Source organism: Pithys albifrons, chromosome 1 (genome assembly GCF_047495875.1).
Source record: "Pithys albifrons albifrons isolate INPA30051 chromosome 1, PitAlb_v1, whole genome shotgun sequence".
In the NCBI taxonomy this organism is placed as follows: domain Eukaryota; kingdom Metazoa; phylum Chordata; class Aves; order Passeriformes; family Thamnophilidae; genus Pithys; species Pithys albifrons.
This window is the reverse complement of record NC_092458.1, coordinates 68,060,713-68,084,047: the sequence shown is the minus strand read 5'-3', so window position 1 is coordinate 68,084,047 and position 23,335 is coordinate 68,060,713. Positions and strand designations below refer to the sequence as shown.

The window sequence follows — 23,335 nt, the reverse complement described above, 5'->3', positions numbered from 1 at the left end:
TATTTAGTTTTGTTTCTTGACACTGTTAAGTGCAGTTTAGAAAATGAAATCCTCAGCTGCAGAGTATGAGAATTTCCATGTGTTTTTTGAAACCAGTTTACCATACTTTAGTTTCTAGTAGTAACTTGTGGAACCTTTCATCTTATGAGTCAATCCTATAATTAGTATCCTTCTTTGCCAGAGGCATACTGCATGTTTGTTTTAGGTACAGAATGTCTGCAAGAAATTTAACTTAATCATTACTTTTTAATGTAAGAGCTGGTTAGCTCAATTACACTAGATTAAAGTGAACTTGAAATTCCTGAGCTACAGAGAAGGGACTAATCTGTGACCTGTAGTGAATAAGTACTATTTCCTATGTTTTTTTTTCTTATGTGTACTTACTAATGTGGCTAGCCCTTCAGCCCAGGCTTGCAGTGGCTATAAGCAATTATCTGTTTGTTATATGGAGGGGATTTACAATTTTCTTATTTAACTTGGCCATTAGATTGATCAAAATTATTCCAAGATTGCATGTGTTGCAGTAAAGCTGCAAGACCTTTTTTCAGTAAATTTTTGCTTTATTGTTTTTAGAGGTAATCTGAAAAATTAGGTACTAGTGGCAGCCTTTCAATATTTTTTTCAGCACTTTCTATTTACAGAAACATTCAACTCTCTTAAATGTATTAATTTTATAGCATGCTTTCATACTATATTCAGACTGAGAATATTGGTTTATCTCACATTATCACCCAGCTAATTCTGGGAATGGTTGCATTAACATGACTTCAACAGCACTGCATTTTGGTACCTACAGTACCAAATACATGCTGACTGCTATGGCATTGGATACAGAGGGTCCAAGCTGTGACTGGCATATCAATATCAATATAAAATACTGCTAAACAAATGCAAAATAGTTTGTTGCGGTTTTTATTCTACTTTGAGTTGGTAGGTACTATTTGACTCAATGATCTTAAGAGACCTTTTCCAACCTTAAGGATTCTGTGTCGCTTGGCTACAAATACTTAGGCTGTGTTTCACTTAAATTTCTTGTTTTAAAGAAATACAGTAGAAAACAGGGAATCCATCTAGGCTCAAACTTTCCATACTGCTAACTCTGTATTAAGAAAATCACTGTGAAGAACACTGAAATACCACGCCAGAGGACTGAAATTGCCTGGAGGATGGGAATGTATTGAAAGTAGGATAAAATCCAATACATGAGTTGTGCATTAAGGACCTTAACAGTAATGATTCATTAGAAACCAACACTTCATGAGCTGCAAGCAGCCTTATAGAAGAAAAACCTAATGTACCTACTGACAACTTGTATCCTTCTAATTGGTGTCCTCTATTTCCCTCACATTTGATTTTTTGGGTGACAGACTTGACACATTCTCACCTTACTGCTTCACTTTTGCTAAAGCAGTGCACTGCCAACCTCCTTTTTTTACAAAGAGCTTGGAGAAATCTCACATGTTATTTTGGGTAGTGATATGTGCCTTCGAGGTGTAGCCTGTCCCTGTTGCCTAAAAAGATGAGCTCTTTGTTTCAGCTTTCTTAACTAAAGGGTTGTGTCCACAAGTTTTAGTAAAGTTTTATTTAATTCCAGTAGTATAATCGTATGTGCATATTGCTGAAGGTAATTTATAATTGCCTTATCTGCATGTAGAAATTTAGGATGGAATTAATGCACCCTAATTTGGACATATAAAAGTTAATGCTTAACACTGAAGTTGTCAGACCAAACTCCCAATCAGTGGTGAAAATTAGATACCTCAAGAGTTCAGGCAAGCCGGATAAGGTAAGCTTCAATGACTCACACTAAGTAGTCTTTCAAGGCATTTCAGAGTAATTACTTCTCTGGAGATTTCTGTTTCTGGCTTTGTTTTATAAAGAGAGCCTTGGAGTGACTAGTTCTTTGTCTTTAGACCTTCAGACTTTTGTAGTTTCACCTAGATGCCAATATCAGTTCAGATGAAAACTGCACTGGATGATTGTGTCTGACTCCCTAAAACCTGATCTTCCCCTAATTTTTGTTTTAATTAATTTTAAGAAGGGAAAATACTTTTTAGAGTGTAAATAATTTTTTCACTCCTGCTATATAAATAGAAACACAAATAAAAATGTTGTAAAAATATTTTTTATGAAATGTCTCTTACAATCCAAAACCCATATTCTAAGAAAACTTGCTAAAATTAGGATATGCCAGAAGTGAGGCCTGCAGCCATAAGGAACTTCCCTCATGTATAGTTACTCTGATACAGGTTTTACTTACATTGTTGCATATGATTTCCCACTAGGTCCTTGTTTATTTAAAGCACAGCATAGGCAAAACCTGTCATTCCATGTCTCACCTTATTTGCTATGTTATTTTTTTTATTCCATGCAGAATGTGAGATGCTAATAACTGCTGGACTTCTCTGTGGTTCTGCCACTGTAAATCATGTGTTACAAATCTTGCAGTTGTTACCGACTTTTATCTTTCCAGTGGAAGTGATGTAAAATATTTAGCATCTGTTTATAAGCTGAGACAGAGAAAGTCAAAGGTGCCCAAAATCCTTCTTCCTTCTAAACAAAACTAGAGTATCATGCCTCCTTCACTGTGGAAACATATAGTGGCTACATCTATGAGCTTGTGATCTCTAAGCTCACTCTATATTAAGTGGAGAGGAATGATCAAGGGAGGTGTTTAAAAGAACTCAGACTAATTACACCCTAAGAGAGCCTTTCTCCTACGCCTCTGCCCCCAATTCCTCCCTCATACAGAAAGCTCAGGTGACTCCCTCAAAGGCAGATGTTTGCTTTGGTCAGATGAATCTCACTAATAGCGCTCGACTTTTCAAAGATAACCTCTCAGAGTGTCTTCTGTATTCTCTGGCTAATTCTCATTGACTTCTCTTAAAGAGGGGAGATGTTATGTTTCGGATTAAGTAATACAACAAAGGAAGGATCTTGTACGCAGCAGCCTTTTGTTCTGCATAACTTAACTTTATCTCCAAAGCTTTAAGTGGTGAATTAATAAGTGCTGTTTATAAGCTGTTATTATTTCTGATGTCAAAGCCATGGCTTTTTCATTTGTAATATAGTTTGGATGTGCATGCTTACTGTTGCACAGTAGGTAACTTTCTTTGCAGCAAGTCATGACATTAATGATATTTGCAGTAGCACAGTAAGCTGGTGATCCATGGCCAGCTTCTAAACATATTAAGGCTATATGTTTTAAAATTATGACAGTTTATGTTTAAACCCATGTATTTCAGAATAAAATAAAAGGTTGAAAAGTTGAACATTAAAAGCTTAGAAAACGCTAGTAGGATTGGTTGTGCAACAATTAACATGCATCTTAATTCAGAATCATCATGCAGCTCAGTGGTAAGTATTATGAAAGTCTTAATTACATAAACATAGCCTTTGTTTTCTGTACTGCAGACTTATTTTCTCCCCAATAAGGATTTAAGGTAAATTAGTGATATTTTAGCATAATTATAAACAAGAATAACATAAGTGGTGAGCAAGCCTGAGTCTAGTTTATTTAACTTTGTTGCATTCTACATTTCACGTGACTGTTGGCTATGCAAAGAGGGGCCATGACTGCTGCTGAAGCTTTACAACTGGGCAAGTTCAACTGGAGAGAAGGAATAAGCTTTTACCAAGCTCAGTTTATAGCCTAGTGGCTAAAACAGTCTCCATGAAGGTTATAGAGGAGACAATTAAACCTCCATCTGATAATTCTTGGCAAAGAGCTCTTAAGATTTCTCAGAAGGCAGAAAGCCCATCATTACTTCCTCTCAAGAGCTGCATCTGAAAGGCATTATAAGCCATGCTTGTGATTTTCCCCTCCTTAAATTTAATTTTAAAATAAGATTATAGGTTTTTGTTCTCAGGAGAGCTGGAGAGATGGAAGCTCCTCTCTGTCTCTCAGTAATTTATAGTAAGAGAAAAGCTTCGTATCCTCTGGGTTTCTATGGCATAGGCTAAGCATGGTGACAAGGCACTGTGTTACTCATCTGATATATCAGAGTCTATTCCATGTTTAACTTTTTCCTCACACTGTATAGGAAGTGTATGACCTAATACAAGCCTCTGCCTTCTCAGATATAGTTGGATTTTAAAATTACAGATTTTAGAGCTTAACTTTAATATACGTAAGCCTTGTCCTTTTGTCACTCTTCAGAATGGATACTGAAATATAGTGGCATCAGTATTGCATGTGCAGTGACTTTTAGATTCTTCTGAATTTCTGAAAGCTGTGGGTCTTCTGTATTTTCTCATATATTCTCCTAATTAGTAAATAACCTTTTTAAAATTTAATGTAATAATTTGTCCAGTGTTGAACACACATGCACACATCTCTTTCTGAATAGGATTTCTAATACTTGGAAGAATTTTCTTAGTATTTATGTTTTTCATATTCAGTAACAAAAAATGTTAGTGCATTAGAGAGAGTTTGAGTAGTGCAGATGTCTCCAACCATCAGGATTTCATTTTCCTTACTCAGTTATATAATATTTTAATTGTAGGCCAGAAAGCTACAAGGGAGGGTACTAAAACTATGGATTTTTTTTTGTAGGTGCTGGAACATCTAGCTCTCTGGACTGGATATGTTATCTAGCCAATTCAAAAAGTTGCTTTTTGAGCAAAGTAAGGAAATGAGCCTGCACCCCATTTGATATACAAAAACAGTAGTTTGTCATAATGTATCACTTATTTATTTTTTTTTCTCTGAATATACAATCCCTATTGTCTAAAGCTGTAGAAACTCTGTGAATGAAAATTATCACAATACTCTGTTATTTTGATGACAAAGCAGGTAACCAGCTTGCAAACAGAAGGACGGTAGCTGAATACTGTTATCTTTACAAAGCATTTTAAAAGCATGAAAAAAAGCCATAGTTCTAGAAAATGTACTACATAGACCATTACTGATGTTTATTGAAGTTTGTGTCAACAAATTTAGGATACAGACTTGCAGTTGTCATGCAATCTTTTGCTCTGCTTCCTGGGTGTTATCACAGCTGGACCAGGACAAAGAGGAAAATGATTGGGGTAGAATGTGAAGTGTTAGAAATCAATTTTGTTGAATCAGAGAGAGACAAAAACTCTTTTATGACTGATTTATATTTCGCTTCTTGCTTTACTGGGATTTAGATGGATAGATAGATAGATAGATAGATAGATAGATAGATAGATAGATAGATAGATAGATAGATGTAAAATGTATCTATAGAGAGTACTGTGCTAATTTCAGAGATTGTGGGTGTATGTGACAATTGCAGCTGAAATCCGTGCAGTGTTCCAGCAGTGCACAGCTGGAAGAGTGTGTATGTTCCCTGCCCAGGGGCAGGCATAGCTAACTCTACCAGCCCTCAGTCACAGAGCTTTCATTGCTGTTGTGTTTCAGTCCATACTGAAAATAGTCCATGTGACAGTCTACAGGCTCATCACACACCAACTCTAAGATCTTGTTTGACCCTTTTGGAACAGATCTGCAACCTGTGTGCATGGAATTCACAATGTTCAGTTACACTTTTGATTAATGGCAGTGGGTTACTCTTTGTTGGCCAAAGAGGCAACCCTCAGACCTGCTTATTTTTTGTGTTTCCATACATGCCACTGTCATTTAACTAAGGAAATATACAGCTAGATTCTCACAAGTATGGGGTCTCTTCTCTCTGAGCAATGAATGGCACTAGTTGCCCACTTGAAAATGCTGTGCTTTTAAGCAGTGCAAACTCCTCTTTTGCTTATGTGGGTAATGTCTTGCATAAGTGTTTTGGAACTGAGAGGGACGGAGTGTGCATACAAGCAGTGTCATCAGCAGACCTAATTGACTCAAATACTGCACAAGGTTGTTTTTATTCTGGAACTGGATAGTCCTAAAGATAAATGGGACTGCACATGAAGAGTACAAATTGATACTTTCTGCTTTCATTTTCAGTTGAAAAGATAAAAGCAGCTTTCACAGCCTGGGTGGGATGGATGCATTCTATAGGTGGATTTGAATAAGAGAATAGCCTAAAATACTGTGTTTTATTTTGCAAACCATGTCTGGAAAAGAATTTGGTTAAAAGTATAAGTTAGAAGTGATGTAGGGGAATAGGTCTGCTGTATCTCATATGTCCTGATAAAAGTTTTATGTGACATTGATTTAACACATGAAAACACATGAAAAAGAACCTACATTTTCTGTAAAATAGGTATTGGACACTCCTAGCTGTCAGAGATGTAAAGTTGGCTTCTAGAAGCAAAAATCAGAAAGATAATTGCTGACACCACCACAGTCAGTAACAGCAACATTCACTTTGTGCCACCAAATCATGCCAAGTGTTTTCAATTTTGGGGGGAGAGACATAGTGTCTTTTCACATTAATAACCAGTTATGTTGGGAGGGATTGTGGTGTAGAGTGTGTAGTTAAGGAGTGACACAGATTTTATCCCACTTCCTCTGATTTTTTGTTTTTGTTTTTTGTGCTTACAGTTTTTTTCAGGTTATTAGAGGGTAGCAGTGATCTGAGGCGTTCTGTAGTAGTGTCTTTAAATGACTTAACAGTCCTCAAAGGTGAAAGTTTTCTGTCAGAGAGGTTGTCTGTGTCTTACAAACATAGTGGTACGTGTCCAGTACTGTGGAGTTCATACATAAATTCCCATATACGTTGTAGTTGCTCTACCATTTAAACATAAAAGGCTGTCAGCAGCTGGAGTTTGTGAAAATACACAGTGCAAGAGAAACAGTTTTGGAAATTAATAAATCTCAAAGATTTTATTTTATAAGCATATTTCTCAGGATTTCCAAACAATAGATAAATACTTGAATAGTCATTTTTCCCCCTAAGGCTTTTTGGTGCATTTATTAAAAAAACCCCAAACCCAGCAAAATGAAACAGCCCAAGAAAAAAAGAAGTTGAAGGCATTAACTTGGAGACTGAAGGCTTTAAAGTCAGCACTTGGAGCACATTTGAAAAATGTGGTTTGACATGGTGAACTTTTGGGTGTAGGCCATGCACGGAAATGGCTGTCCTTTTACAGATGTCGGGAGGCTTTGCCCCCACTGTTTACCACAGTCTCCAACAGTAATGTTTAATAAAGTTTCTTACTCATAATTGAACGATCAGGGGAAGGGAGGCAAATGTGCTGCTTTGTAAAGACTCAAAAATATCAGGGCAACTTACTTTCCGTTGATGTTAGTGCTCAGTGTTACATATTACACATGTATTTTATCTATATATACAGATCTTACATGTGTAGTATCTGAATGGTCTATGTACAAGACATCCTTTCACTTATTTGGGATAGGCAGGTAGAGCTGCCTTCTTACTTTTAAATGAACATAAAGGTCTATTTTTTTTTAACTGAAGGAACTTCAAAGTAAGTCACATTGCCTTGCATTTTCTGTGGATCAAGAGCACACATACAGATAGCCACTGCAATTCAGCTGACAAGCAGTAACTTGTTAAATTATCATAACTTGAGGGTATGTCTGAGCCCTTAATTCTTGTCAAATTAATGTTGATACCAGTGAGTTGGGCCACTCTGTGTAAAGGTAGAGGGCAAACAGTTTTTATAACAGGCAAATACTCTTTTTCACTCTCAACTAGGAATACCCATATTCCAGGAATTAACAACTTTTTAACTTTTGCATCTTATTTTCAATCCTGATTGTAACAGATGGCACTCTGTCCAGTGTTACCATGTTCTTCCTTTCCTAAGTACAGTTTGGATTAGCCAGGTTTGTTCTTTTGGTGAGGGTTGGTTTTGGTTGGTTTTCTTTTCTTTTCTTTTTTTTTTTTTTTAAATAAACCCTCGTTGGGTTAACGCTGTCTTAACATGTTAAGAAAGAAACCCTGGCAGAATATCCCACATTACTATTTCTTGTATCCATGAAAGAAACATATGTTGCACATTCTGTTTTCACATGGTTGATCGACTATAAAAAGCTTTCTTTCAGGATTGCTGATTCCAGTAGTGACAGTAGATAATTATGGTTCTGAAGAAAAAAAAAAACCTGAGAAAATAAATATGAAATAAGTGATAAACGAAGTCTTTTTACATTTTGTTCTCTCTCTTGTTGTTTGGTATAATAGACTGAAAATTCAACTATTCTGTTTATTGGCAGAAGTTACAGTGGTACAGCTGGGATTCTTGTATTCTGTATTAGCTGAGTTACTGCTATTTAGTATCTTGGATTAACACAAGCTTTACTTGCATTTAAGAACCACACCTTTGGATATACTGCCATTACAATGTAATATTGCTTAATTAAGGGAATAATGACCATTTAGGCTTACTGCTCAAAATTATGCAAGAGACAGCTTGATGTTTTGGGTAATTCTTCAGCACTAGCACATTTCCAGAATATGTTAGAACATATGGACATGATGCACATGCTTTCCAGCATCACAAAACAGTATGCACCTCCTCCCTCCTTTCTGAATGCATCACATCCAATTCACAAAGTGTTTAATTGCATATTTAAATTTAATCATGTAATCATTTAATAGATGTAAGTACAAGTTTAAGTTTAAAATGCAACTCCTTACTGTACTGAAGTGGGACCATTAAGTCTGTGAAAGAAAGAGAGAGTTTATGAAAATGCATACAATGTCTGAGTAACACTGAAAGCAGAGTTCAGCAATGCCCAACGGGCCACTTCTACAATAGCAATTCACTTCTGAAATGTTGGTCTCTGCAGGGAAGATCACTATCATTATAATTAGAGCTAGACTACAATGGACTGCTCACAGTAGCTATTCCAAGAAGTTCTTTGAAGGTGAAGATGAGTGGTAGGCATTCTCAGGAACAGAAAATTGCTTTCTCAAGTAAAAAGAAAAAAAATCAACCAAATAAAAGAAATCTTGCATAATTAGATGGCTAAAATAAATTTCAAATGTAGCCATCCCTATTTAAAATAAAATCACTGTATTTCGAGCTTGGATATTGGTGATGGGCATTAAAGAAGTATATAATTTATATTTGCACACAATATGTAGTATGTAATTATACTTGAAAATAGATATATAATGTGAGCAAATGAAGAGAGATAAAAATGTTAAAGCATCACCTCCAGTGCTCTTGTTCTGTTTTTGCTTTCAAAATTGACAGTTTTTTGTCCTTCAAATTATGAAGGCCTAATTACTAAGGACTGTTTAGTGCTCTTAGGTACATTGATATAAATAGGTATATTGATATGAAAAATACTTGAAGATGTTCTGATCAGCATTTTTACTGTCTGGTTTTTAAATACTTGTCTAGGCTGTCTTTAACCTTCTAAAGACTAGATCAGACAGTTGACTAAAATTGAAAACCTGATACCAAAGCACAGTCCTTGATCTTCACACCAAAGCCAGCACACATTGCTGTATAGACAGGTTTTTATATAGATTTACTGCTTCTCACAGATACTCTGGGACTTTGCATACCATGGAGAAATTGCTGCAGTCTACTAAAACTATAAACTTCAAGCTACAGCTAAGAATCCCAGAAATTGAGTGAAAAATTTTCTCTGTGGAAGATTGAGGTGCTCTTGCCAAAAAAGACAAAAAGATTATGACGCTGGTTGCTTTTTGTTTAACAGTGAAGATCTGGAAAACAGGTTGTAGAACTTAGCTCCATGAGTAACAGGAATTACGGAAGTACACAAAGAGAAGCATGGGTAACAATTATGTAAGAGGGAAAGTACCTCTGCCAGTGATCAGTCAACTTCAGTTATAAAAGTGCGTCCTGATGTTCAGAGGGAACCCTCCTGTGTTTCAGTTTGTGCTCATTGATTGCCTCTGCTCCTCTGAAAAGAGTCTGGCTCTGCCCTCTTTGCACACTCCCTTCAAGGATTTATACAAATTGATGAGGTTCCCCTGAGCCTTCTGTTCTCCAGCTCTCTCAAAGTTTGATCATGGGACAGAGAGTTGCGAGTTCCTCGATAATTTTTTGACTCTCTACTGTACTTTCTTTAGTTGCTCCACTATGTCCAATTTGGGAAGTTAAAAGGATACAAAATTTGTATCCTTGTATCTTGTAAATTTGCCCTTCACACTTTTGATGTAGAATATAATAGTACAAATCAAAGGTAAATGGAAATATTCAAGCAGTAACACTTGTTTCTCTTCGTGTTGAAATCAGGAAATTATGAACTAAACATTCTTCTGTATAACAGCTGTGATCTGACCTCCACTTTTTTATATTGCCCCATTTACCAGCAACTATATGATACTATAAGCCTCAGAAACTGGTTTTATTTATTATGTTGGGGGGGATTCTTTCAGTTTCTGGGTTCTTTATTTCATAGAAGTTGATGTTGTCTTTGGCATTCAGTGGCCTAAAGACTACAATTAGATCAATTTGAGCATTATAATGAAGCAATATGGTATTGGGCTTTGGTGCCCATGTTTGACGTGTGTAGAGGAAATACTATAGTTATTTCAGAAAATTATTCCCAAGTCATAAAATCCCATTGATTGCACTAAGCAAGCCAGTAAGTTCTCTCATGCTATTATTACATTGCAGTTAAGATATCAAGCAATTTTATGTATGTGCAATTTGATTAAAGGTTTTAATATACTCTGGCAGACATATCACAATTTAAACTTGTGACTGCATGGACGATTTCTTGAGAAATTATAGTTTTTAAGATTTAACTAAATATCTTCTGGCGTAAATAGGCACATTTAACTTACTTTTATAAGTTAGTAAATATGGTTTGTGGTTTCTTAAAAATTTGCTTTAGTAGTACTCAATGTTTTATTCCTTTTTCTCATATTATTGAATTTATATGGACTTGAAAATAGATTGAAATAGATGAGCTATCAAAATTAATAGTAATTTTAAAAGAATTTAATTTTAAAATACTACTCATAATTTAAGGTAGTTCAATAGTGATAGTTAAAGTTTTGATCCTTTTAAAATATTTTTCACTTTTCACTGAAAGGTAACAATGTTTGTCAAAGCTAAAACATTGCTTAAGTCTTTACTAAAGTCAATGTTTTGAATGTTGACTAGGGTTATCATCTAGTATTAAAAAATACCACCAAATTAAAAAAAGTCAGTAGAGTTGAAATCGTAGGTTTGATCCTAGAAATTCCCATGGTGTCATGACATACCCAACCAAGCAGAATATAATTTGACAGCATTTTAACTTCCGTGGGTGTCCCTCATTAAGGGAAGTTCATGTATTTGTGACTCCCTCTAGTGGATCACTTTCTCAACTATACACTAGGAAATGTTCTCCATATTAAATTCATGTGACATTAAACATTCAGACATCTTTGGTTTTGTGGTGAGGATCTGATTCTATTCTCATGGAGAGTCTGAATGTGATTGTGTGCACCTCCACTTATTAGCATGCATTTTGCAATAAATTTTTAAAGGTTTTTTTCATAATGGGGTTGCTGATAATTGTATCTCTTTATATGTGCAGCTAATGATAATACATTAGTGGATGGGACACTCTCTTTTCTGTGCTACAAACCTCTTCTATTTCCCAGAGTTTCATTTATGTGACTGTATTCCTGAAATGTTTGCAGTTTTCCTTAATTATTGTTTAATTATATTTCAGGTACCACCAAGGTAAATCTTGTGAAGATCCCTTCAACTGCTTCCAGTCCTCGAGACACCGCTCTGGCGGCTGTTATATGCAGTGCACTTGCCACAGTGCTCTTAGCTCTTCTCATTCTTTGTGTCATCTATTGTAAGAGGCAGTTTATGGAGAAGAAACCAAGCTGTGAGTTTCCAGTTATTGCTGTTTCTTTGTAATATTTACATAGTGGTATTAGTTTGGCAGATCTCTCTGTAGATAAATAAATTAAATGTTTTCATCATTCAAGCAAGTTTAGCATTGAGGTGATCAAGCTAGCAGAAGCCCAGGACTCCATCCAAGTTTGCCAGCTCACTGTGAATGTTCCAGCTTCTACTGAGAAAATGCTGTGTAGATACCCAGCAGAAACAGTCCAGTTGTATCAATTCTGTGCCATACTCTGCTCAATGCTGCAGAGATACATTTGGACCATTCACGATCCAAGCAGAAACATCATTATAGAGTTGCAATGTCAACGTGGAAATACCAGCGTGAAGGATCTCTGCATTAAATGCTATTGTGAAACACAGATTAAGTCATCAAGATAACAAATGTGGCCGGTGTAGATGAGAGATTTGTCACTAAAAGTTTGTGGGGTTTGGGCATATTCAAGATGAATTAAATGCCTAAGCGAGTTAAATTTGTAAACTTTTTTTTAAATCCATAACAGCTCATCAGTGTAATTGTTTATAATAAACATTTTTCTGCCATTTAATTTAAATTAAGAAAGAGAAAAATCAAAAGCACTCTACTTCCCATTTACAACTTTTTAAAACTTTTATTAAAATATGTTTATAGCATCTAGTGAGCCCTGGATGCCAAACACGAATAGTATCTAGGAAGAATTGATGTTTTCACTGCTTATAGCACAAGCAAAAATAAAAAGATTGAGAGAGGCATTTTAAAAAACTGTTCCTAACGTAGAAGATGCTTTACAATGTCAGTTTTGAGAAATTCAGACACAATGAATTCAAATGTCAGTTACTGAAGTGCAGTAACTCGTTTGTCTTGGCTTACAGTCGTAGTGATTAAAGGAAGTCTGCTGTTAATATAAAGCTCTTTGAGATAACATAAACAAAATCCCAGTGGCTGAAAGCTGACTGTGGAAAGTTGCATATGGGAATCACTGAGAATCATTAAACACTGAAAAAATGTAGCAGTGAATAAGATATACTCTCAAATCATGAAAATGAGAGCAGATGTCTTCCTAGAAGAGGCTGTAGTTGAACTGGCTGTTCTGGGGTTTGTTGCAAAATCTGTGGTTTGCATTATATGAAACCACAGGATCACTGCGGATCTTTCAATTGGAAAATGTATGGACATACTTTATACCATGACATTTAAGCACTCTATGAAGACAGAAGACTCTGAGCAGAAAGAAGGGTAACACTAACATAGATTTTTATTTGCTTTGTTCAAAGGGTCTCTGAGATCACAAGACATTCACTACAATGGCTCTGAATTATCGTGTTTTGATCGACCACGGCTAAATGAATACGACCACAGGACGTGTTGCCAGTGCCAAAGAAGCACATCACAGACATGTGGTATGTTAGGTCTACTAAAAGTGACTTTATTTATTTGAGTTGTGACATTTAACTTTAACTACAGAGTCAAACTACCCTTCATCCTAGGCTAATTTCTTGATAAGCAGATAGGATTTTTATGTAGCTATTTGGGATTTTTTTGTTGACCTTTTCATTCCAGTGCCTTCACTTTAAAAAAAAAATCTTTGAATGTCTGCCTCATTTCTTTCTGATAAAAATAGCACTGCATCTGGCTTTGAGACTTAAATTAGTGTGAAGGATTTACTAGACAGTATCTAGGAATGTGATATGAACGTTAAAAGGACAGTAACACCCTTGACAATTAGAGTCATTGCCATTTTGTGAAGTCCTATCAGAACAGATGCAATTATGACATTAAGAAATATATAATTTAACACAAGAGCAGAGGCTTAAATATTTTCCTAATAAGTTAACTCAGAGTACTTCCTCTCACATGTGTTCAATTGAAAAGCAAATTAATTAAAAAATAGTTATTCATGACTAGCGTCTGTATTACTCCTGAAGGAAGGATTGGCCTTATATAAGTAATAAAAGGAATAAAGAACCCATTCCTTGCAGTAAGAAATCTCTTTCATTAATCCATGTATAATGTAACTGGCAAACTAATACTCAAGTTTGAAAGAGACAGAGGCTAAGTTTATACAGAGCTTTAAAAGTTTTAACATTACTAAATTAATTTTCATTCCTCAGGACCAGTTCACTTGATTCCATCACTGTGCTGTAATGAAACCTGTAGCATGGAGCACAGCAGTCACAGCTGTGCTTTCCACTCACAGACCACACTTAATGAAAGGTAACTTAGTTTTACAAATGTCTATTATAAATATTGTTTTATGCAGTCAAATTAATATTTATACAGGTACAATAGCTGTTTGAAGGGGAATGAGGGATTTTGATGAACTGTAGCCATATAATCCAATGTTGTCAAAGGACAGGTTTATGGTGAAAACATTGATTTTAAGTATTACTCAGTAAATGCTGACTTGATGCATGAGTTTCTTTGAGGAACTGACTTCTCTTACAAGCAGATAGTCTTCATTTTACTTGTGTCACCTTAGAGGCTTTGGTGGCCCCCTCTTCTGCTATTGGTTAGCAAGCTGCTGCATAAACCCATGAATCTGGGAGGATTGAGGTACAGCTCAGAAGTGTCTTGAAGATTTTTTTTAGGAACTCTTTTAAGACTTGAAATATCTATTATTTCTGAATTTCTAGCAGATTATAACCTTTACTTTCTTCTGATCCGCTGAATATAAACACTGTAGTAGAAGAGTTACTTCTGCAGCAGTGCCATGAGCTAAATATATAAAATTTATGGTGTCCTTCAGAGTTTCCTGGTTACAGATTTTAACACAGGATGTATTTCTTTTAGCTAGAATCAATTTCCATATAAGGTTTAAATTGGTCTTCAGCTGTTTTGTTCTTATGGCCACATGTAACTAAAAATGTAGAAGCGGCTTCTTTATAAGTGTTGTTTATGTAAGGTGACTTAGTGACCTAAGTACAAGATACAATATATCTAAATTTTCTATAACAACTTGTTTAAATACCGACAAGCTTGAGTCATCCTTGTATACCACCAAGGCTGACAAATTGAGAGTTGTGTACTTTTTGAGAAATCTTTTGGTTAAAGCTTTAAAAATAGCTGTAATACCCATGTTATGTGGACATCAAAGATTCTGTGGTTCCTTCCAGTAGAAATGGAGTTTGTGCCAATTTCCTTTGCCAGAATAATGTATTTCCTTCAATTGTGGTGCAGTGTCCTGACTTTTGGCCTCCTCTCTGAAAATGCTTTGTGTGTATATCAAAGCTATTAAAGCATCATGTTTTGAAAATGAATAAGGCTACTTAAAATTTGTTACAGACACACTAATGTGGGATGAGTTTTGTCACAGAAATTATTGCTGCATATCAGACTTAATATAGCGTTTACATTTTTATAAATCTGTAGCCAGTTTTTGGAAGTAAAACATGTCTGTAACTTTTTGGGGTTGTTAATACTTATTTTGGTGTATGTAATGAAAAACACTACTGGACTTTCAACAGAACTTGGCACATGTCAGCATTATCATGCACTTTAAATATACCTGAGGTAGATTATACTGAGTTTCTGTTTCTACTTTCTTCCGTTTTCCATAAAATAAAAATAATGCTTGCCTGACATTACTATTATGTCCTTTCCACATGAAAAAGAATGGAGAAACCCTTTCCTTTCCAAATTATGAAGGCTAGACAGAACACACTGAAAAATCTGAAGTGAATGCTTATTCAAGTTAAAAGCAAACACAAAGTTTCAAGCAGTCTTCTTGTCTATTCTCTTCTCCCACTTCTCTTACTTCTGTTAGATATTTGTCTGACCTGTTCTTTTGGGGGAAACAAAAAAAAGAGAAACAAAAAACCCAATGCTCTAGTGTTGAAGATGTTAGACTCTACCCAACCATCTTTATTACTGCTCGTTAAGCCTGTTATATCTTGTCTTAATATCCCCCTCCCCATGCACTGAGACAAAATAAACTCCTTCTTTGCAACAGTGTTAGTATCTAAACAATACTGTGGTATTTTTTGGTCATATTTCTGACTGTAAACAACCTCTGCTGTAGGTCCTGTTTTCTGGAACCCTGGATTCACTGTCTGAAGTGTTCTGGGCACTCTGTGTTTACCTTTAGTAGTGTTCACCCGAGCTTTTGTCATTTTCAGACAAGGAACAAATTTTCAAACAGATGAATGTTTCTAGAGTATTAATATAACCCTGTTTAAACCCTGTTATTTACAATACTGATAATATTTTCTGGAATGCTTTAGAAACCATGTGTCTTTTATCCTTTGGCAGAGCTTCTGATTCTGTTGGAGAAATGATTCCTGCTTTTCTTGGTTCTCTTTCACGCTCTACCTGTGGAGACATTCCAGATGCTTGGCCTCTTATGCAAAACTCAGCTTGTTGTGACAGCATTTCTATCTGTGAATCATATTCAGAACTGGCTGGAGGATCTGCAAAATCCTGCAGCCCTGAGACTGAAAATGTTGAGTTGGATAATAACCAGGAACTAAGTGAAGTACTTATTTCAGCTAAGCCTCTTGATGGAAACATTGCAAAGTCCTTTGAAATCTCCAAACATAGAACATGCATAGAAGTTTCATCACTTCAGAACTTGGTGACTGCTGAAACCCAGCTGAAGACAAAGTGTAATGGAACAGCAAATGACTCCACAGATTGATAAAGAGGTAAAAACCATAACTACAGAGGAGTGGGAATGAGTGCTCCAGGCATGGAGAGCTAGATAAAAATAGAATTGTAAGAAGTCGTAGGGTTATATTTCTCCATAGGTTACACCTCGCTATTGCTGAAATAAACTAAAGCTCTACAAGAAATCCAGCAGTTTCACATTTTAAAGCATTAACTGAATTTGAAAGGTGTAATTATGCAAACTCTAGTGTTGAAATAATACGAACCAGAATACAGGGGTAAATCAGTATACCAGTCAGCTTTTATCAGGGGATTTTTTTTCATTAAATTTCAGGGGGAAAAATGACTTTAATAGCCTTATGACCAAACTGTTATGTGAGTCTAGTCTTCTTTTATGAGGGAGAACTGAGGAATTGTCTTTGCTTATTGTAAACAAAGCATAAAAGGCATGCAAATGTTCATCTAAAAATACTTACAAAGCCTTTCTGTGGAGTAACTACTGCAGTAGGAGAAACAGAGGAGAATCTCGAATGCTTTTTAGTGCCATTCATATTCTTATGTCATCAGATAAAACATAGGTTTGTCCATAAAATACAATTTAATATATGAAAGCTCAGAGAAAATGTAGGTCTGAGGTCAAAATGGGAAGAGGTGATGAACAATTGTCTCTACTATATAACAATGGAGCCATCACAAAAAGTCACTCTGCTATTGGTTCATCATATATCTTTTTGAATATTAGCTGTGTTCTCTATTTTTAAAATGGTATTTTCTACTATTGGAAGTAAATTGGAGCAGAGCATCAAGTAAGTAATCTGTGAAAGGATCCCAAATTATGGCATGTGTGCTGGTAACAAGTGGTGTTGTTGCTCAAGGTTTATGCAGGCTGTGGCTGGAATGCTGAAACACTTTCCAGTGCATGTACACAGAGACAGGAACACAAGCAGTTGCCACTAATATTAATAATCCACCAAATTTAATTAAGAAAATGATGCTATTTGTAATTACAGAAATTTGGGGTCATCTGCAGAAATAAACTGTCTTCCTTTGATCCTCTTCCATTTATTTGGATGTCACTTTCATATTGTTCCTAAACATTAAGTAGAAAGCAATTAGTACTTAGCAAAATATATGCATATTCTGAAAACATGTAAGAGCAATAGTTATTTCTTTGTAAATCACACTTTAATTGTTTAGGTAACATTATCAAGAGAAGGAAAGGGAAGTGTACAGACTGATAAGAACTTTTGTTTTGCCACTGACTGCAATGGATCATGTATGTCATGTCACCCTTAAAATCTACCACTGTCACTGAAAATACCAGCCTTATCTGGGTGACACATATTTTTCTCAGTGTATTATTTACAATATGCAGTTTTGGCTGTAACAGTGTTTGGCACTGACTGCCCACATCCCAGATAGCAATTATAACAGATTTATTTTGGTATCTGCCAAATATCATTGGGTGATGAATGCAGGTCATGTTCTGTAGGTATGTGTAGGAAGGGACAGTGTCATGGCTGTGACTGCACATCTCAATGCTGCCAGTTCCCAGCTCTCTTGAAGTTTGAAGGGAATATATTTCCATACTGACAAGATGTAAAAAATAAAAAGTTTGTGTTTTTCCACTTAACCATGTATCAACTTCAGAGGTATGCAATTAATATTATCTAAGAGTTTTTCTAGAGGAAAAGAACCATGGAATTTCAAAATATGGCTATAAAAATTAGCTTGCATTTCACTATGTTTGTTATAGTAAATGAATTGCAAATTTTAGTATTGATTCCTATATGTGTGTAGACATCTTTCTAGCATCTCAAAATCCTGTATTCTTTGATGGTTTTGTACTATCCTGTATTACTACTGAAATTTGTGTGTAATTTTGAATAATGAAGGTCTTCAGGATGGTTGAGTTTTTCTTCATTTTTTTTCTTTAGTAGACTTTGCTGATTCATTTTGTGCAATTTCTCCATATTCGATTTCTATGGAGCATCATTATATATACATTTTTTGTGGAGAAATTTAAGTAGTGTTTGAGGGACAGGACCATGACTAGACTTACCTGAAATGTATTTTCAGGCTGAATGCTGGGCAGATGTACAACTCCAAGAAAATAACTCCATCTCAGTTTATGACATTTTTTCCCATTTACTTTTTGCCTTTCATCGTTCATGTCTGCTTGACATATTTTGAGGAAAAAATGCTCTTTTTAATGCCCGTGGATGCACTAGAGTCTTGCACAGGTCTATTCCTTATTATTATATTGCAAAAGAGATAATAACATGATAAAATCAGAATATAGCATATTTTTATGTACATAGAAATATAAGCTTTTTAAGGGCTGTTTTAAGACAGATTTAGTCTTCAAGTTTAGGTGAATTTTTACAGCAAGCAGTGAGTATATCTCTACTTTTTTAGTGTTTACTCAAACATAGAAGTACATACAGGTTTTTTATTAATTTATGTAACCCGTCTTCTATCACTTTCTTTTAGGAACCCAAGCTATTTCTCGCAGCACTAAAGCTGAATGCTTCCCTTTATACTCCTCTGCTGCTTCTCATCAAACATAGTCTGGTCTTCAGCATTACATGGTTTCAAAACCAGCTGGAAAAAAATATCATCACTTCACACCTTCTGAGCAGTTGTATCTGAGCTGTAACAGCTGTAAAGTGAAACTTCAAGGAGCATCCTAGAAGAACCCTCAAACTGGATTTATGTATGACCTTTTGCATCTCTTCTTCTGTTCCCTGAGATTCTCAAAAAGCCTAATGGAGTGAGCTTAGTCGTATATGTAAATACAGCAAAAAATGTAAATACTTCAGTGTGATTAGGTGGTTCTCTTAAATACGGCTGCAGATGTCAGAAGGCGTGAGACAAGACGTTGCCAGTTACTCTGCTTGCAGATTTATGCATGCATTAGATTTTTTTTCTGCTGGTTCTAATTTTAAATCATTTTCCTGCTATTGAAGGACATTAAAAATCAACATTTCTATTTATGCAACGATTACCTATTAATGAACTGAAGCTTTTATTATATATTACATTATAGTCAATAAGCTAGTTTGGGGAGTTAAAGAATTAGCATGTTACAGTGTGTATGGCTAAGGTCTCCTCCATCCAATTATTATATTTGTGGGAGGTGGCATTGTTCTGTTAAATATACCAGCAGATTAGCTTGAAATTTTAGATTTAGTTTAATGAAGGTCAAACGTATAGATAGGGATGCTGTGTTTAATTGGTAGTCTCAGTATTGGAATACAGCACTTGTTATAGCATGTAATTTTTGGATGTTGAAATAAATGTAATCAACTGTCACATCAAAATATAAAACTATAGCAGGTGTGGCATGAAAGTATTCATATGGTGAGACTGTTACTAAGATATTTTTATTAATGCATTATTTTTAAGGGTCAAGCTTCATGGTGACCTAATTGGTTCATTTAGGAGTCCTTTTCATTCATAGCACTCTGTCCTTCTCACTGTAGTATTATGTCAATTTAAATTTTCCACACAAAATATAAAAACTAAATATAAAAGTTAATTAGTAACTTTCTTTTTAAAATACCTCTGAATTAAATCCTCAACATTGTGTGCACACCTAGTAAATTATCAACTCTCTGCCATCATCCTACTTTAAAGGGTTTTTTTTAACAGTGGTTTGTTGTACCACATCCTGTAATACCATTTTTTGCAGCCATTTTTATCTCTAAGTTAGTTTTTGCTTCTGTGGATAATCCCAGTAACCTCTACTGATTCATTACATTCAACAGGCTCAAACTTGCCAGTGATGAACTCTAGTAATTATTCCTTTAAAGTACCCAATGTGCCTTCACAAAAGTAAAGCAATCAGCAAAACAGATGCAAATTTGCAATAAATATTACTCATCTTTCCACACATGGTTTGTGTGGCAATGGAAATGTTGAGACAGTATTCGTAATCCATTATGGAGAAAGACTTTCGCTCTGAAGGTTGGACCTGCACAAGAACAGCTAATCCAGTACAGGCAGCCATGGAAGGGAGATGCTTCAGCTGTTCACCAGTGAGATTATTCATGTCTGCAAAAGTCATGAATAACAGTGACCAAGTTCAAAGGAAAGTAAGTGAAGAAGTTTTGTAAGTGATTTTTGTTGTTGTTTGGTTTCGTTTTTTAAGTAGTAAATATCACCACTGATGGAATAATATGCAGTACCAATTACTCAGCTAAATACTTTCAAGTATATATTTAAATACAAGTAGTTTTGAATAATTTCTTCGTAGACTTTCATACATTAAAGAAGTTACAGAACATTATTTTTGACTACATATGCATGAAGAGATGTGTGCCTCTTTGTAAATACTTTGTAAATAGAAAAAAAATCCAACGTGCATTTCAGTATATGGCAAAATATCTTTAGAACATACAGAGATTTAACTTTTCTCTAGTAACAGTTCTTTAAAAAGCTATGTTCAAAAGTTTTGCCAGTATCTGCCACAGTAAGTATGTTTTCCCATTGGAATTTAAACTTTGTATTATTGTTTTTGTCCAGCAACTTTAGAGAAAGATACTCATTTTTTGAATGAGTGACAGAGAGCCTGGGAGCAAATTGGAAGGAAGAAATTAGGAGTGCTTTTTAAATATATGTGTATATTATGTATATACTTCTTTCCTTAATTTAACCAAATTGGTCTTTCGTATATTGCCTGTGGCAAGCAATGTTGTACATGCCCATAGAGAACATACAGTATCACTGCATTTAGATTGCCCACATATCATGTCTAGGGACTTATAATGCTGTTTTAAATACTCCTTTAACAAATGTAAATGAAAATCTTGTATAAATCATTTTGTAGTACTTTTTCTACTTGTGAATAAAATGTTCCATGAACCAGTCTTGGTCTGTTGATCTCAAATTAGTAATAATAGTCTATAAAGAGTTAATGATCAATTATTTTCTTTTTTTTTAGAATTCTGTAATTGCATTAAAGTTATGGTACAATTTGGTTCATCTTTGTCTTTAGGTGCTTACTGTTTAGCATCATTCTTCAAGCTGGAGGACCTTGAAGAAGCAATAAGTTAACATCAATGCTTAAAACAATAGTGCTTCAAAACAGTTTCAAAATTTTGCTTCTCAAGAAAAGGGAAAAAAAAGCTGGTAAGCACCACAGATTGCTGACTGTATAATGGCTTTGAAAACAGAACACAGCTCTCCACACAGCAGGCTGTTTCAGACAAGACAGATAAGTAAATAATGAGAGTAGCTGCGTTTTTGAAACAGGAAAGGAATCACGGCCCCTCATCAGTACCAACAGAGCCAGCACTTGTGTTGCACTGCAGCAGCCAAGAATGGTTTCAAACCTTGGCTGAAGAAAGAGTCAATTAGATAAAACCAATACAGAAGACTAATTACCTGGGATTATTTAGACTATTTTTCAAACATTGCCCAGAAGGTCTATATGAAAACATTCAGGACAATGTTACTCAAATGGCATGCTGTACAATTAAATGGTTAAGAAAGGGATGGCATGGTCTGACTGACAAGATTAGGAGACTGAGAAGAAAGAGTAATTTGATAATTGCATATAATTACAGAACTTTTGGGAACTGAATCCAGATAAGGATGGTAGGTAACATAAAGCCAAGGTGGTTGTGCTCTGCAATATGGTAGCACTGTTGGGTTTGGGGGCAAATTTTTGGGAAAACTGAAACCTGCTCTGTCCCTGTCACTACTTTAGTCCGGCGAATTTCACATTGGTTCTTCTGTGTATATTGATGTTGTTTCTACAGTCTTTTAAGTACATAATTCAGAGTTTAACTGAGGAGCACCTTCCCAGAATAGTAAGGTCTCCTTATACCTCTGTGCCCATGCACTGCACTCCTGAGTAGTCATCTACCTGTTTTCTGCTATGACTGTCCAAAATGGCAGCAATCCACATCCCCAGCCCACCTGATGGTCCTCGTTCACCTGAAGTCTTGCAAGTGAGCACAGCAGCGTGTGGCATATCTGGGAGTTCACTTGGTGTCAATACAAGTAGCTTCATGACTCGGCATTGCAAGATGGCAGTGAAGTGTTCCTGACAAAAATTTGAAAAATCAAGAAATAAACAGAATTGAAAAACACAATTTTGTTCTATTTTATCTGGAAACAAAGTACAACTCAAAACACATTACATATATGACCACATGACTTGCATAGATGTTTGCTCATATCAGCTACTGTATAAATGTCATTAGCTGCAGTTTTCTAGCCAAGGAGCTTTCTAAAAGGTCTATAAAAAACCACCTACCCTGAAATCCTTTCCCTGCTTGCATTGTTATGCAGTACAACAGTGTTTCCTGCCTTTTCTATGAGGTAGACCAAGCCCTTAATCCAGTGCTCTTCATCCTACCAGGAGTCTGAGGTCACGTGGCTTCTCCCTTTGTTGTGGGCTCTTTGAGAGCCTTCGGTTTGCATTCCTATGAAGTCCATCCAAGCAACAACCTTCATGCATTAAATTAATCCTCTCGCTGACTTTGGTGATGGAGGTTTAGATTGCTACCTGCAGCACATTCCAGCACAGACACTGCTGCTTTGTTTGGCCCTTTTGAGAAGGGAGTATTGAAGGAGCGTGCAGTGCTTTATCAGGCACGGAGTGAGCTGAGGCTGGGCACTGCAGAGCAAAGCCACACAATGCACACTTTGTGCTGGCAGGGTGCAATTTAATCCATATTTAGTTTTGGCATGAGTGATGGTAAAACCCACTTGCTCTTCACGTTACACATGAGCCATTTTGATTCTGTCCGATAAGGTAGTGCTTTCAATAGGATAAAAATAAGAGTGGGTGGATTTGCTAGGGAGCCTGCTGGTTTCCACATCAGCAGTGAATGATGGGATTAGAGGAAATGTTTTCTAATAGCATACTGATGAAGAGAATGGCAGATGGGGGCACACTGAGGCTTATAGCAACAATCACAGCTTCAGCAGCAGGGTCAGCTGAGTAAGACTGAGAGGTTTTTCCAATAATTTGATTTTCTAAATCCTTATCATAGTTGAAATTTTTTTCTTTTTTCTTTTTTCTTT

The 23,335-nt window shown here is 35.7% G+C and overlaps 1 protein-coding gene across 7 annotated transcripts in view; it reads left to right on the top strand.

Moving 5' to 3' along the window:
- The window catches only part of TNFRSF19 (TNF receptor superfamily member 19), a 59,846-nt gene extending 37,464 nt beyond the window's left edge, over window positions 1-22,382 (top strand). For 3 of the 7 annotated variants that reach the window (XM_071553886.1, XM_071553877.1, XM_071553901.1), the window contains 5 exons: window positions 11,531-11,695; window positions 12,970-13,095; window positions 13,807-13,909; window positions 15,944-16,335; window positions 18,791-21,168. In XM_071553886.1, coding sequence (XP_071409987.1) covers window positions 11,531-11,695; window positions 12,970-13,095; window positions 13,807-13,909; window positions 15,944-16,328 — 779 coding nt within the window. In that variant the 3' untranslated portion in view covers window positions 16,329-16,335; window positions 18,791-21,168. Of the gene's footprint in view, window positions 1-3,339; window positions 3,358-4,555; window positions 4,627-11,530; window positions 11,696-12,969; window positions 13,096-13,806; window positions 13,910-15,943; window positions 16,336-18,790; window positions 21,169-21,296 lie in introns of those variants that run through there. The other 4 variants (XR_011697712.1, XM_071553911.1, XR_011697709.1 and 1 more) reach the window with 4 other exon arrangements.
- Window positions 22,383-23,335: the final 953 nt, after the last annotated feature.